This window comes from Sorex fumeus, unplaced genomic scaffold, assembly GCF_029834395.1.
Source record: "Sorex fumeus unplaced genomic scaffold, SorFum_2.1 ptg000007l, whole genome shotgun sequence".
Lineage (NCBI taxonomy): Eukaryota > Metazoa > Chordata > Mammalia > Eulipotyphla > Soricidae > Sorex > Sorex fumeus.
The window spans coordinates 9,940,474-9,954,886 of NW_026606064.1; the positions used below are offsets into that span (position 1 = coordinate 9,940,474).

The window sequence follows — 14,413 nt, forward strand, 5'->3', positions numbered from 1 at the left end:
TATCTCTGTTCTGTTGGGGTCATGAGGGTTAAGCCCCACCTGGGGTGTTCAGAGACTACTCCTGGCTATGTGTTCGAAGGGCCACTCCTGACAGTGCTCTGGGGATTCTGTGTGGTGCTGGGGATCAAAACAGGGTCTGCAGTGTACACGGCAAGTTCCTTACCCCCCTCAAATGCCTTTGGCTCTCGATTTTTCTTTTTCCTTCTCTACACACTAGTTTTCCCTGTACAGGTTTATGTCCTGATGTGGCCTCCTTCTCCCTAACTTCCGGCTACTCCTAACAGGGACAAGTGCCTTTTGAATTCTGATTTGAGGATGGTGATTGGTTTAGGACACTGGGCTAGTTGGCAGTGAGCGGGGAGCCTGTGGTTCAAACACAGAGCTCGGGTACCCCTCTCCCCACCAGGCGTGAGGAGGGCCTTAGAGATGGGAGCTTGTCACAGAGCAGACATGAATGATGATTTAGAAACTCTGCACTTGCTCGCAAGGGTATTAATCATTCAGTGAGCAAAAGCGACCATGTGCCTGCTGGGCCCAGCTCCAAGAAAGTCCTCGGGGACCCGGGGTTGAATTAGGCATGATGCTTTCCCCTTGAGAAACTTCTAATGCAGGGAAGGAAGCAAGCCAGTTTACATTTCCCCTTGCTGTGTGCTATGTGAGAAGTGTAGTACTTGTGTGCAAACTCAGATGGTGAGCTTAGCACTGTAGCACTGTCCTCCTGTTGTTCATTGATTTGTTCAAGCGGGCACCAGTAACATCTCCATTGTGAGACTTGTTACTGTTTTTGGCATATCGAATACACCACGGGGAGCTTGCCAGGCTCTGACGTGCAGGCGGGATACTCTCGGTAGCTTGCCAGGCTCTCTGAGAGGAACGGAGGAATCGAACCCGGGTCGGCCGCATGCAAGGCAAATGTCCTACCCACTGTGCTATCACTCTGCTCTCAGCCAGATCTGATATCACCATGCCGGTTCAGTGGTGATCAGAGGGGTGTTGCAGGCATATACAGAAGAGGAAATTGAGGCTGAGAGGAGCAGAGCCTCCTGCTGAGTGCCTGGGAAATGATTAGGACACAATCACGATCACGATCATCCTGTTGTTTGTCGATTTCCTTGAGCATGCACCAGTAACGTCTCCTTCTTCCTAGCCCTGATATTTTAAAAGAGCCATTTCAATGCTCTTTCAGGATTAGGAGAATAAGACCAATCATTGTTACTGGTATTTGGCATATTGAGTACAACATGAGAAGTTTGCCAGACTCTGCCATGCGGACAGGATACTTTTGGTAGCCTGCCAGGTTCTCCAAAGGAAAAATAAGATAATAAGATGTCATGCGGCTGCAAATGCGGCCACGCACTTCTGGGAGTTGGGTTTTATAGTCTCTGCGTCTTGGCCGTTGATGGGACCAACCTGGCGCTGGTGGCAGCTGGTGGGTGTGACACCTACCTACTGGAAGATGGAGGGTCTGGGTGGAGAAGGCCCAGTTCCAATCCAAGTAGGCTTGGAGACTTCAGCCCCAGGACCCGCATGCCTGGGTTCCTCTGCCAGTTCTTTCATGCATGAGGCCCGTCCGGACGTGTGGAGAGTGGTCCCAGCATGGCCGTGGCTGACTCCGGAGGTCCTCAGCTGCTGGGGCTCTGCTCGGGGCCGGGGAGGGGGAGAGAAACTCAACCCTCCCCCCTCCAAGGGGACCCGGTGAGGACAGCCAGGCGCGGGGGCAGGAGACAGAGCGCAGAAATATATAGGAAGTGACAGGAAGGCTAGGAAATATCGAGGTGATCAGGATATGGGTAGGAAGTGATTAAAGGGCAGCTAGGAAGGGACTAGGATAAACCTAGGAAGTGATAGAAATGATTAGAAAGTGACTAGTGGGGCTGGAGCAATAGTACAGTGGGGAAGGCATTTGCCTTCCACACAACCAAACTGGGTTTGATTCCTGGCATCCTGTATGGTTCCCCGAGCACTGCCTGGTGTAATTCCTGAGTGCAGAACCAGAAGCAACCCCTGAGCTCACTGGGGTATGATCCAAAGAGACTATACACATAGATAGCACTGTAGCACTGTCCTCCCGTTGTTCATCAATTTGCTCGAGTGGGCCCAGTAACGTCTCCATTGTGAGACTTGTTACTGTGTTTGGCACATCAAATATGTTGTGGGTAGCTTGCCAGGCTTTGCCGTGTGGGCGAGATACTCTCAGTAGCTTTCCGGGCTCTCCGAGAGGGGCGGAGGAATTGAACCCGACTCGGCCAGGTCAGCTGCGTGCAAGGCAAATGCCCTACTGCTGTGCTATCGCTCTAGCCCCCCCCCCCATATATATATGTAAAATACGTACCCACATGGCAGAGCCTGGCAAACTCCCCGTGGCGTACCCAATATGCCAAATACCAGTAACAATAAAGGGTCTCATTCTCCTAACTCTGAAAGAGCCTTGAATATGGCACTTTATTTAAAAGTCTCAGGGCTAAGACGAAGGAGACGTTACTGGGGCCTGCTCGAGGCAAGTGACGAATAACAGGATGGTTGTGATTGATAATACATACCCATTGGGTGCTCAGAGATGGTCTATGGGCCCCCATCATGGGTGCCCCACCATTCCTTCCTCCTTCCCCCACACTCACATACCACCTGCCTCTGACTAAGCTCCCTGCACGCCTGTGGCATCAGGTAGCAGGCTCTGCGGTCAGGGTTGTCAGTTCAGGGTCTGAATTTAGCTTTTTCACAGAAGTCAGGGCTGGCCGTGGGGGCAGGGACTGAGTGAAGGCACATCTGGGGAGGTGGACCCCGTATCTTGGGGAGATTGGTTTCCAGAGCCAGTGGGTGGCTGTCCCTGGCCTGCAGGGGGCCACTGGTCCAATCACATCCTGCCCCAGGAACTTGAGCAATCAGACCCCAATGAGCCATAGACGGTTGGGGCACGTTCAGGGGGCCCTCTGGCAGGAAGGTGGGGGCCCTGCTCCCATAGACACAGGATCTGGGGTCCCTGCTCTCCTGGCCGCATCTCTGATCTTCCTGAAATTCCAAAAGAAACTCCAGCTTGCGCTCAAGGCCCCCCTCTCTTTACTCAGTCAACCCCCCTGGATCCATGCAGCGGTTTACATGACCTTCCTTTGCTCCAGATCCTGTGGGTGGATGGGAGGTGCCCCTGCCCGTCTCCCTGTGGGGGGCAGTGCTGAACAGGCGGGAACGTGGGCCAGCTGCCCGGCTTCTTGCTCTCTCTGTGCCTTCCCCAGGGGCTCACATGAGCTTCCTGGAGATTGTAGGGGGAGAGATGGAGCCGACTTCTCAGCACAGCTTGGAAGTCCTTTGTCCTGGCCTTAGAAGTTCAGAATGTTCCTTTCTCTTGTATTTCTTTGGTCAGGGCAGGTTCCCAGGTGAAGGGAGGTGAGATGGGGGCAGTGCCAAGGGGCCGGGGAAGAATGGAAGGTGGTAAAACAGGAACACATCATTCTAGCTATTCTAGCCGTGTTTTCAGTCAATGCCCAGAGATGTGGAAGCAATACGGTCATTTACCCCCTACTGCCCATCACTTCTTGTTCAGTGTCTTTGTGGCACTGAGATTGGAACCCAGGGACTCACACCTGCAAGGCTCTACTGCCAAGCCAAGTGCTGCAACCCCCGCTGATCTTGCTTCTCATCATCCCTCAGCCCTGCTGGCCCTTTCTTCCCCCGCCCCCATCAACCACACTCCAGCCGCTGGGGTGGGGGCATGGTGCCCACTGATCCACCTGCCTGCACGTTCCGATCCCTGATGACTCCTTTGCCACCTGTGTTTCTTTTCTTTTTCTTTTTTCCTCTCTGTCAGTGCTGAGCATCAGAACCCAGCCAGGACCTCACATAGAGTCATGTGCTACTGATGTAAGTCCCTGGATTTAATTTTTTTGGGGGGAGGGGGCGGGTCACACCTAGCAATGCTCAGAAACTACTCCTGGCTCTGCACTCAGGAATTACTCCTGGAGGTGCTTGGGGGACCATATGGGATGCCGGGGGCCGAACAATAGGTCAAGGCAAATATCATCCCTATTGGATGATGGCTCCGGCCCCTGGATTTAATTCTTCAGTCATATCTTGACACAGTTTTTCCCTGCTCCCCTAAACTTAATATTCCCACACTTTCTGTCCCCTAAGGAGGCCCTATCTCTGCGGCATGCATTATGCATTATTTATTTTGCATCTCTTTGTGACTGTCCCTCTTTTCTGACTATGCTCCAAGGATACAGGGGCTGTGGTTCCTCTGCATCTCTGATGGATACCTGGCATATGGGAGGCACGCCAGAAATATTTCTGGGAAGAATGAATGCCAATGCCCTTTTGGATTTTTAGTTATTAATATTTTAAAAGTTGTAATTCGAAGCTGTCTCAACGGTGTTATACAGATTTTTGTGAGCAGGGGTTCTTTTATTGTGGAGAGAGAGAGAGAGAGAGAGAGAGAGAGAGAGAGAGTTTTGCAGGGAGCAACATTCAGCAATGCTCAGGATTTACACTTGGCTCTGTGCTCAAGGGTCACTCCTGGCGGAGCTGGAGGACTAAATGTGGCACCTGGGTTGACACTGTGCAAAGCAAGTGTCTTAAACCCACTCCTAGCAGCTCTATTTTTAAGTTAACTTTTCTTTTTGGGCGACACTTGGCAGTGCTCAGGGCTCACTCCTGACTTTGCACTCAGGGATCACTCCTGGCAGGGCTCAGGGCACCACATGGGGTGCTGGGGATCAAAGTTGAGTCAGCCGCATATAGGGCAAAAGCCTTGCCCACTTCAGTTTCTCCCGAACCCTCAGAGTGGGGGTGGGGAGGCTATTTTTACCCACAGCTTATCCTTTACCAGTCTCGGTCTCAGGTCTTGGACTTCGACAGAGGAAGTCTTTTGAAAACACAAGCCCCAAGGTCACATCCAGTCTGGCTGCAGAAAGGGCACCTGGGGAGCTTTGCTGTGTAGGGGGCATGGCACCCAGGAAAGACCTGTGTGTGGATGTTCCCTGTGCTGCCAGGGATGGGACCGACAGCCTTGCACATGGGAGGTGTGTTCTCCCAGTCCCACCACATCCCCAGCCCCCCGCTTCTGCATGTCCCACCCCCCACATAGCTTGAACTTGACAGATCTGGATTATCAGACCCAAACTCTCTCCCCAGCCTTGGTCTAACAGCCTGTCACAGGTCCATCCTCCCTGGTTCTCATGTGGGTCTGCAGGGTCTGGAGATTCCCCCTGCCCCCCCTTTCCTCATCCATCTCTGCTGCCACTGCTCTGGGCAAGGTCCCAGTTTTTTACACTGTGGCTGGCACCCCCACTCAAACACGCACGTGGGGTCACAGAATCCCCAAACCTGGCCCATGGGCAGGCTTCTGAATGTATCATGGGGGAGCTGTAACAGTGTGAGCACAGCACAGGCCTGCCTCCAGCCGGAAGTCAACAGCAATAAAAGAGCAGGGTGGGGAGGTGGGTGTGTCTGTGCCGTCTCCCTGGAAGGGGCTGGGTTTGTCCACCCTCTGCTCAGAAGGGCCCTGTTTGGCCTCCACTTCTCAGGCCATGACACACACACACACACACACGCACACACACACAGCCACAGTCACCTGATAATCACATGCGCGCGCGTGCACACACACAACACACAACATATACAGGCAACTGATTATCACACACACAGACACCTGATGATCTCACACACACACACACACACACACTCACACACAGACACCTGATGATCACACACACACACAGACACACACATGCACACAGTGGCACCTGATCACACACACACAGACACCTGATGGATCACACACACACACACAGAAACACCTGATGATCACATACACACTGTGCGCGCGTGCGCACACACACACACACACACACACACACACACACACAAAGAGAATCTTCCTTGGATTTTTAATGAAATCATACCCTACCACCCAACTTCATTAGAAACCAGCTGGATTCTGGGGGGTCCTGGTAGAAAACCCACCCTCCTCCCCAGCCTTGGCTTGAAACATGAGGAGTTATCCCTCACAAGAGGGGTAGAATAGTGCCCCCAGAAGGGACAGGTTGGTGAGAGATGCCCGTGGTTAGGTGGGGAACAAGCATCCTCACCTCCGAAGAGAAGGCTCTGGTTCGGTTCTGTTGTAGAACCTGCCCCCCCGCCCCAGGGATGGGGGCCGGGGTCCCTCGGCCCTGTCGGGGGCTAAAGCATTTGGAGAGGGGAGAAGGCAGAGCAGCTCCTGGACCTTCACCTCCAGGAGGCGGTCACCTGAGCCAGGTCCTGGGCAGGGGCCAGGGATGGCAGAGGGGCCCTGACACCTTGGGGGCAGGAAAACCAGTGCCGGGGGTGGGGGGTGCCTGGAGGGGTGGGGCATGGTTCATGCCCTTGCTTAGCCAGAACCATAGCACATGTGTGGTTCCTATGTGCCGATGATGGGGAAAAAGGGCACCTGCTCGTGGTGGACCCCACTCCCTGGCTCCTGCCCAGCAGGGCCCGGAGGCACCAGAGCTAGCAGGGGGACACCAGACCCTTCACCCCTTTCCACAGGGCCTGCCGGTCCACATGGGAGAGAGGCATGTGTGTGCGGCTCCTCCCGGGGCCCAGCCTGTGATTCTGTGCCAAGGGGGGCTGCTCTGAGGGCCCAGGTGATGCTGCCCACCCGCCCTGGATGCCCTGGGGTGGCCTGTGATGGGGTGCCCCCAGCTGCCCTGAGAGTAAGTGCAGACCAGCGACTTCACCAGTATGGACCCCAACCCTGAAGGACACATGGAGGTAGAAGGCCGAGGCACGGGGGTGTCCAGGGGGTGCTGCCCCCCATCCTCCACCCTAAGAGCTGAAGCTCTTCTGGAGAACCTAACTGGCTCTTCCCGCGGGGGTCCCGCCACCCTTGGGGGCAGGGTGGGAGGACAAAAATAAATCCTGGAACAAAGGGGTCAAGACAGGCATTTCAGCGGCCAGATTCTGATCAAGAGCTCTGTAAACCAGGCCCCCGGTCACCCCCTAGGGCGGGCTGGGGGCCCGCCCTCTCAGTCCAGTCCAGGGAGGCCCCCTCGGGTCACGTGCCCGGCAGGGCAGGGTCCTCAGGGTGAACTCAGACCCCCAGGCTGCTCTTCTCCTCCTTGGGGCCGGGCTCCTCCTGGGTCCGCTTCATCTCCCAGCCTCGGATCCAGGTGTAGGCGAAGGAGCCGCCCAGCACCAGCAAGTTGCTGCCCCACCACAGGAAGCTCTTGGTCTCCTCGAACTGGAGCACGGCCAGGACCGTCTGGGCACATGCCTTGGCTGTGCCCGACACATTGTGTGTCAAGGGGCTGGTGAACTTGATCTGCAGCCCCGTCACGTAGCCGATGGCGAAGCCGAACAGGCCGCCCAGGGTCATCATGGCCCAGAAGTGGGCGCTGGCCAGCAGCGGGAAGCGGCTCAGCGCCTGCAGCTCGCCCAGGAGCAGGAGCAGCGGCAGGAAGAGGACGCAGGCGTTGACGTTGTTGTAGAAGGTGAGGCGCCAGATGCTGCCGTCCACCGCCGGGAGCACCTTCTTGGTGTAGATGGCGTTGAGCGAGACGCAGAGGCTGGCCAGCACGCCGAAGAGGGTGCCCACCCAAGACAGGGTGCCCTCTGCTCCCTCTTGGTCCACTCCCAGCCAGAAGCCCCCTGGAGTGGGGAGAGGAAGGGGAAGGGGAGAGCTGAGTGGGTCTGCGTGTCCTGAATCCGCCCAGTTCCATTCCATAGCAGGAAGGCGGGGGTTTCTTTCCTTGTTATTTTTGTTTGTTTGTTTGTTTGTTTGGGGACACACCTGGTTTTGCACTCAGGCACTATTCCTTTCTTAATTTTTTTCTTCTCTTTGGGTCATACCCGGCAATGCACAGGGGTTCCTCCTGGCTCAAGCACTCAAGAGCTTCCTGTGGTGGGGAACCATATGGAATACTGAGAATCGAACTGCGTGCAAGGCATCGGCTTCGTGCAAGGCGTCATCAACTACTATAGGGACCAGGTGCTGAAGTCGGGGCTCCCTGAATCCCCCCATTCTGCAGGGTCTCCTCTTCCTTACCCCCACGGGGAAGCCCACCTCCTCCTCCCCCAATCTCTTCCTTCCTTACCTTCTCCTTCTCCCTCTCCTCCACCTCCTTCTATTCCTGGCAACCAGAAAGGAGCTTCTTAGGGATCTCCCATCTCGTCTATCCCACCTTTTTCTTTTTTTTTTTTTCTTTTTGGGTCACACCCAGCACTGCTCAGGGGTTACTCCTGGCTCATGCACTCAGGAATTACTCTTGGCGGTGCTGAGGGACCATATGGGATGCTGGGGATGGAACCCGAGTCGCCTGTGCAAGGCAAACGCCCTACCCACTGTGCTATCACTCCAGCCCCTCAGGCACTACTCTTGGCAGTGTCCAGGGGGATCTTATGGGATGCCTGGGGATCCACCAGGTCTACCTGCAGTTCAAGGTGAGCAGGGCGCCTGCCATTCCCGTTACTTTTTAATTACAATTTTAAGGAGGTCATAAACCAATAGGGAAGCTTGGAGAACCCTGGAGCCTCTGGAAAGGCGATGTCTGAATGGTGGAGACTTAGCCCCGGGACACCTGATTTCAGGCTGAGCGTTGGTTTCTGCCAAGGGTGAAACTGAACCTCCACAACTCTACTTGGGTGAGCTCTGGGCTGTCCATGGGGATGGCACAGCCACAGCCCACCTTCCCAGAGGACTAGCAGGGGATGTGCCCCTCCTATATCTCCCACCACAGCATCTGGGGAGGAGGAAAACCAGGAGAGTCTGAGAGAGATTTGGCGTCTGCCACCTGGAGGCTGGTCGGCTGGGGTAAAGTCCACCTGACTCCTCTTGAGCTCCCCTACCTGTTGGCTGCAGTCAGTCCCTGCTCCACCTGGCCACTAGAATGCGCTGCGGGCATCTTCAGGGATCACGCTCATCCTGCCTTAAGGCCCCCCTGCCTGCCTCACCCCACCTTCTGAATCTTCTCCAAACTCAGGCCCCTCCTCGGTTTGAGTCTCCTCCTGAGCCCAGCCGCAGACTGATGGGCTTTTCAGCATGAGGACTGGACGGAGGCAGTCCCTGGGGTGGCCACGAGAATGGGAGGTGGATTTAAGGTGGGGTAGGTGGAGTGATAGCACAGCAGGTAGGGTGTTTGCCTTGCCCGGGGCCGACTTGGGTTCGATCCCCAGCATCCCATATGGTCCCCCAGCATCGCCAAGAGTAATTCCTGAGTGCATGAGCCAGGAGTAACCCCTGAGCAGTGCTGGGTGTGACCCAAAAAGAAATAAAAAAAAAAAAAAAGAAAAAGGTGGGATAGACGAGATCGGAGATTCCTAAGAAGCTCCTTTCTGGTGGCCAGGAGGAGGGAAGAGAAGGAGGTGGAGGAGAGGGAGAAGAAGGAAAGGAAGGAAGAGGTTGGGGGAGGAGGAGGTGGGCTTCCCCATGGGGGTAAGGAAGAGGAGACCCTGCAGAATGGGGGGATTCAGGGAGCCCCAATTTCAGCACCTGGTCCCTACAGTAGTTGATGATGCCCCTTGTCAGAAAGCATCTCATCGCCAGCGACTGGATTCCCATCCGAACATTTTCTCAACCACTTTCTGGAACTCACAGTTTCTCCCGTGAGAGCCGCTGCTTCCTCTCCCACAGGCTCAGGAGGCCTGAGGCCTGGGACCCCCGGTCCTGCTCCCCTGTGGGCGGGAGGTCCGCCAGGGGTCTCCGCGGTCCCTCTCGCAGCCCAGCTCCCATCTCGGGCCTGGACCCAGCAAGGGACCCATGATGGAAATGCTTTTCTAGGCCAGGCGGCAAGGGACGCAACTTCCCCACAACTGGAGCATCCCAGCCTGAGCTCGGGGCCAGCATGGAAACAGATGTAGGCCAGCTCGCATCAACTGTACCTCGGCAGGAACCACCTGGCCAGGTTCAGATCTACAGCTCACGTTCCCGCTCCCACACGGCAGAACCCCTGGAACCAGGCTGTGCGGTGAGGAGAGGGCTCTGACCTATGGTGTTGCCTACGCAAACTTCTGGGCATGCTACCCAGGACGGAGTCCGGAACGTGCAAAGCACCCCCTCTGCCACTGAGCTTTGTCTCTGTCCCCGAGGGGACATCCGCTTCCATGGTGCTATTCGAGAACCTGCACGGGCCACTACACCAGCCACAGGCCTTGGGCGGCTACCGAGCACTTGAAATACAGCCACGGAATCAGCTTACAGCACTGGCAACGCAGGCGCCTGAAAAACTGAATTTCCAACACTGCACCCCAGGTCGGGTCCCCAGATACAGGCTCTCGCGTGGGTGAGTGTGGCCAAAGGCTGAGTCTGGCGGGTGGACAGGCCAAGAACAGAGCCTGGGCTTTGCGTCCTGCTGCCTGCCATAGGGGCGTGGGCCTCAGTACATCACTGGACTTCTCTAAACTTCTTCTGCCTCAGTTGCCTCATCTATACGGGAGGGTCAGGGAGATGGGACCACCTGGGGTAAAGGAGATGTCACCCACCAAGAATGATTATTCTGAGGATGAGAGCGATAGTACAAAGGGGGTAGGCCTGGGTTTGATCCCCAGCACCCGCTATGATCCCCTGAGCCCTGCCAGGAGTGACTCCTGAGGGCTGAGCCAGGAGTGAGTCCTGAGCACCACTGGGTGTGGCCCCAAAGTAATACAAACAAAGAAAAGAAAAAGTGGCCAATTTCTGAGGGCCAAGTCTGGGGAGACCACTAAGACTTGTCAAAGTGTATCTCTTGCCATCAGCGCAGGCATTATCCTGCAAGGCCAGAGAGTTCCATGAGTTAGAGGAAACCACAGGCGGAGGAGGAGCGAAGGCCCCTGCCTGCAGCTCCTGGGAGGCTACCGAGAAGAGTCTGGCTGCCAGAGATCAGGTCCCATCTCAGCCACTTGTCACGTGCGATCTTGGACAAGTCACCGAACTTCTTTGTGCCGCTGACTGTCCCTGCATGAAAGCCAGATTATGATCCCACCTTGTGGATCATAATGGGGTGGACCCCCCCCCACTCCACTCCCAAGCTAAGTGAACTCAAGCAAGTGACTTCCTGTCTCTGAGCCTCCTGAGGGCTGGAAAGGAGGAAGCTGGGCTTGATAAGAGTCTCCCAGCATCCCCCCCAGCTCTTCCACTCACCGATGATGACTCCGCAGCTGAGCAGGGCGTAGAACGAAGTGGTCTGGCGGAGCAGCAGGTAGGAGAGCAGCACGTTGAAGACGGTGGTGAGCGAGCGGCCCACGTTGTAGAAGGCCACGCCCACGTACTTGAGGCAGAGGTTATTGAAGGTGATCATGCCGATGAAGACCACCGACAGGGGCAGCACGCTGCGGGCCACGTGGAGGTCCAGGTGCAAGGTGGGGAACTCCACGGCGCCCGGGCAGCAGGTGGCCAGGGTGCTGAGACCCTTGCAGAGGAGGGCGGTCACCAGGCACTGGTAGAAGGTGACAAAGATGGGGGTGTCCAGCTGCAGGGAGGGGCTGTCCAGCAGGTACTTGTTCAGGAACACCATGGAGATGGAGGTGACCCAGTAGAGGCAGACCACCTGCGCGATCTGCAGGGCCCGCAGCACAAAGGGCGTCGCCGCCTCGCTGGCCTCTCGGGAGGGGTCAGCTGTCCCCATGAGCGCCATGTGCAGGATCCGGCTCCGCTTCAGAGGGGCCCTGTTCATGGTGGCAGAGGAGGGGTCGGGGTGGAGGGGGTGGTCACCCCGGAGTTAAGAGAGCTCACTTCTGCTTTCTGCTACAACGTCGATCAAGGGGGTGGGGGTGCCCCACAGCCTAGAGGCCTGTCCACCTCCCGCTGGGTTCCAGAGGGTCTGCTTCTGGGCTGAGCCCCACGACCCACCTCCTTGCCCCTCCCAGCAGAGAAGCGGGGAGGGGCCAGCTAAGGGCCACGTTCGGGTGGGACCGCGATGGCCTGCGGAGAAGGGGCCGGGAGGGCGGCGGAGGCATGGACCAAGAGGGAAGAGAGGGACGCAAAGCCAGGACCCGGGCAGGGGCGGCCGGCCTGCAGGCGAGGCCGCTGCGGGGAGAGGCCGAGGCGCGCGGGGGCCGCGGCGGGGCGCGGGGGGCGGCCGGCGGCGCCCGGCGGTGCTCAGGGAGCGGACCCTGCACGTGCCCCGCGCGCCGCCCCGGTGGGCACCCGGGATCCCCGGTCAGTCGCCCGCGGCCTCCGCTCTCTGGCGGCCGCGCTGCCCCGGGCGGGGCGGGGCCACGACTCACTTCCTGACACGCCCCCCGAGCCCTTCTTAAAGGGCCCGCACGCCTGGCGGCACCCTTAAAGCCACCGCGGTCGGGAAAAGGCCCCGGCTCGCGGGGGTGGGGGGTCCGGGGGGGGGGGGGGGGGTGGGCAGCCCGGCGGCCTCCGGGCCTCGGACGCGTGTCGGCGGCCGCGGCGGGGTCTTGCACTTCGGACCCCTTCCTGCAAGCACCCGCCTTGAGAATGCCTCCGCCCACTCGGCTCACCCCCACCCCAGGCCTTCTTGTGGCACCCGTCACCCCACCCGGATCTGCGCACCTACTCGGGATCCCCCGGCCCGTGCCCCTCTACCAGGCCGCGTGCCCACCCCGCCAGTCATCTCCCGCCCCCGTGCCCAGCGGCGTCCGTCTGGTTTCCCAGTTTGAGCCTTCCCGGGGGTCGGGACCCAGGCCCCCCCACATCCACCCCCCACTGCTGAATTCAGCAACTCCTCCCCCTCCCCACTCCCCGATCGCTCTCCCGCATCCGGAAAACCCGGCGCCCCGCGCCAGGTCCGGGTCTCCAGCGCCCGCGCTCACCTCCGCCTCCGCTCTGGCAGCCCGCGCGCCCCACCCCGCGCTGCACCTGCTGGGCCGCGCCCGACCGCGGGGCTGGACAGCCGGCGCCCACCCCGCCCCCGCCTGACCTTGCCCTCCGCTCCTCCAGCCCTAGATCTCTCGCGACCCTCGCCGGGAGCCGCGCACTCCCACCCCAACTCTCTTACCGCAGTTTGCAGGTCCCGAGGCCGGGCTGCATCTCTGGCCCCCGACACCCCCCGGAGCGCTGCCCCTACAACAACCGCCCCGAGGCTTCCAGCTCTCAGGGGCTCCTCCGCCGCGCCCCGCTCCCGGCCAGCAACCCTGGATGCTCAGTCACGAAGCAGCCCTGAGGGTTAGTGGGCCCGCGGCTCCCCGTTTTCCTGCTCCAGCTGCACACTGGAGCGGGTCAGTGGGCTAGACTGACCGTGTCTCGCTCCAAACTGTTCCTGGCTTGCTTGAGAGTAGGGACTACTGCCATCTTTTCGTGATATTTCAGAAACGGTTTTGTTAGCCTCATTTCATTGATGAAGGAGAGGTGTTTGATGTTTGTTGTACAGTCCTCAGAAGGTTCACTGAAAATGAAACAAAAAAGGTAATTGCGGAAGCTGAGCATAGGTGCTTGGAGGTTACTTATGGGAGATGACTGACTTCTGTGGACGTCTATTATCTCCAGAACTAAAAATGCGTACTATAGAGGACACTCAAAATTTCACTTGTTGGGACTGGAGCGATAGTACAGTGGGTAGAGCGTTTGCCTTGCACGCTACTGACCTGGGTTCAATCCCTGGTATCCCATATAACCTTGAGCACCACCAGGAGGAATTCCTGAGTGCAGAGCCAGAAGTAACGCCAGAGCATTGCCGGGTGTGACCCAAAAAACTTAAAAAAAAAAATCACTTGTTAACTGTGTAACTGTGTTAACCTTTGCTGTGTGTTTGTGCATATGTGCATACGTGTATTTGTGAATATGTGGACTTGTATGTATATGCATTGTGTGCATTGTGTAATACATGTATATATTCTTGTGTATATTTGCATTTGCATGTGCTCGTAGTGGGTACACATGTGTATGTGCACATGCTGTGTCATGGATACACATGTGCACATGCCTATGTGCGCACACATACACACATGTGGTGTTATGTCCACATGCATGATATGTATGTATGCATATGTGCACATGTACACACATGCATGTACCATGCATAGGCTCACATACAGGTACACATGCACATACCTGTAAAATACACGTACTGCACACATGTGCACATAACACATCATATGAATACACATCCTATGTGAGCACACATGCCTGTGCAGGTGTGTCCACAGACTGTATATATACATGTGTGTGCATGTAGTGTGTGTGTGTGCGTGTGTGTGTGTGTGTATGTATGCGGACGCCTCAGAGCAAACTTCGTGCAAGACCCTTCCTCTCCTCCCTGCACTCTGGCTCTTGCTCTGTGAGGCCTGTATGACCCCCCCCCCCTTGAGACAGCTTCATACCTCCTGGTTGTGATCAGATCTCCTGCTGGCCTGTGTTATCAGATCATCAATTCCTGGGGAATCAGACCCCCTTGGGGGTGATGAGGCAGAAGGAAAAATGCAAAGAAGGGGCTGAATGGTTGTCTGAACCGACTAGAACAGTTTCTTCCTGGGGTTGCGCTTGGAAGGTTATGACTTTCAG

At 57.0% G+C, this 14,413-nt stretch overlaps 1 protein-coding gene across 2 annotated transcripts; it reads right to left on the reverse strand.

The window, feature by feature from the left end:
• Positions 1–5,945: 5,945 nt before the first annotated feature.
• Positions 5,946–13,034, reverse strand: SLC35C1 (solute carrier family 35 member C1). 2 transcript variants are annotated; one of them, XM_056132680.1, is made up of 3 exons: positions 12,912–13,034; positions 11,087–11,610; positions 5,946–7,620 (listed from the first exon to the last, which is right to left on the reverse strand). In XM_056132680.1, the coding sequence occupies exons 1-3, from the start codon at positions 12,941–12,943 to the stop codon at positions 7,064–7,066; spliced, it is 1,113 nt and encodes a 370-aa protein (XP_055988655.1). In that variant the 5' UTR covers positions 12,944–13,034; the 3' UTR covers positions 5,946–7,063. The 2 variants fall into 2 exon arrangements, with proteins under 2 accessions (XP_055988655.1, XP_055988664.1); XM_056132689.1 differs by lacking the exon at positions 12,912–13,034 and adding an exon at positions 12,727–12,781.
• Positions 13,035–14,413: the final 1,379 nt, after the last annotated feature.

What these genes read in the sequence shown, in the direction of transcription:
- SLC35C1 (XM_056132680.1), bottom strand. Translation starts at nt 12,943, where the DNA reads ATGCAGCCCGGCCTCGGGACCTGCAAACTGCG. An exon ending in CTCGGGACCTGCAAACTGCG is followed by an intron (nt 11,611 to 12,911) that starts GTAAGAGAGTTG and finishes CACCATGAACAG; the next exon opens with GGCCCCTCTGAAGCGGAGCC. An exon ending in CAGCTGCGGAGTCATCATCG is followed by an intron (nt 7,621 to 11,086) that starts GTGAGTGGAAGA and finishes TCCCCACTCCAG; the next exon opens with GGGGCTTCTGGCTGGGAGTG.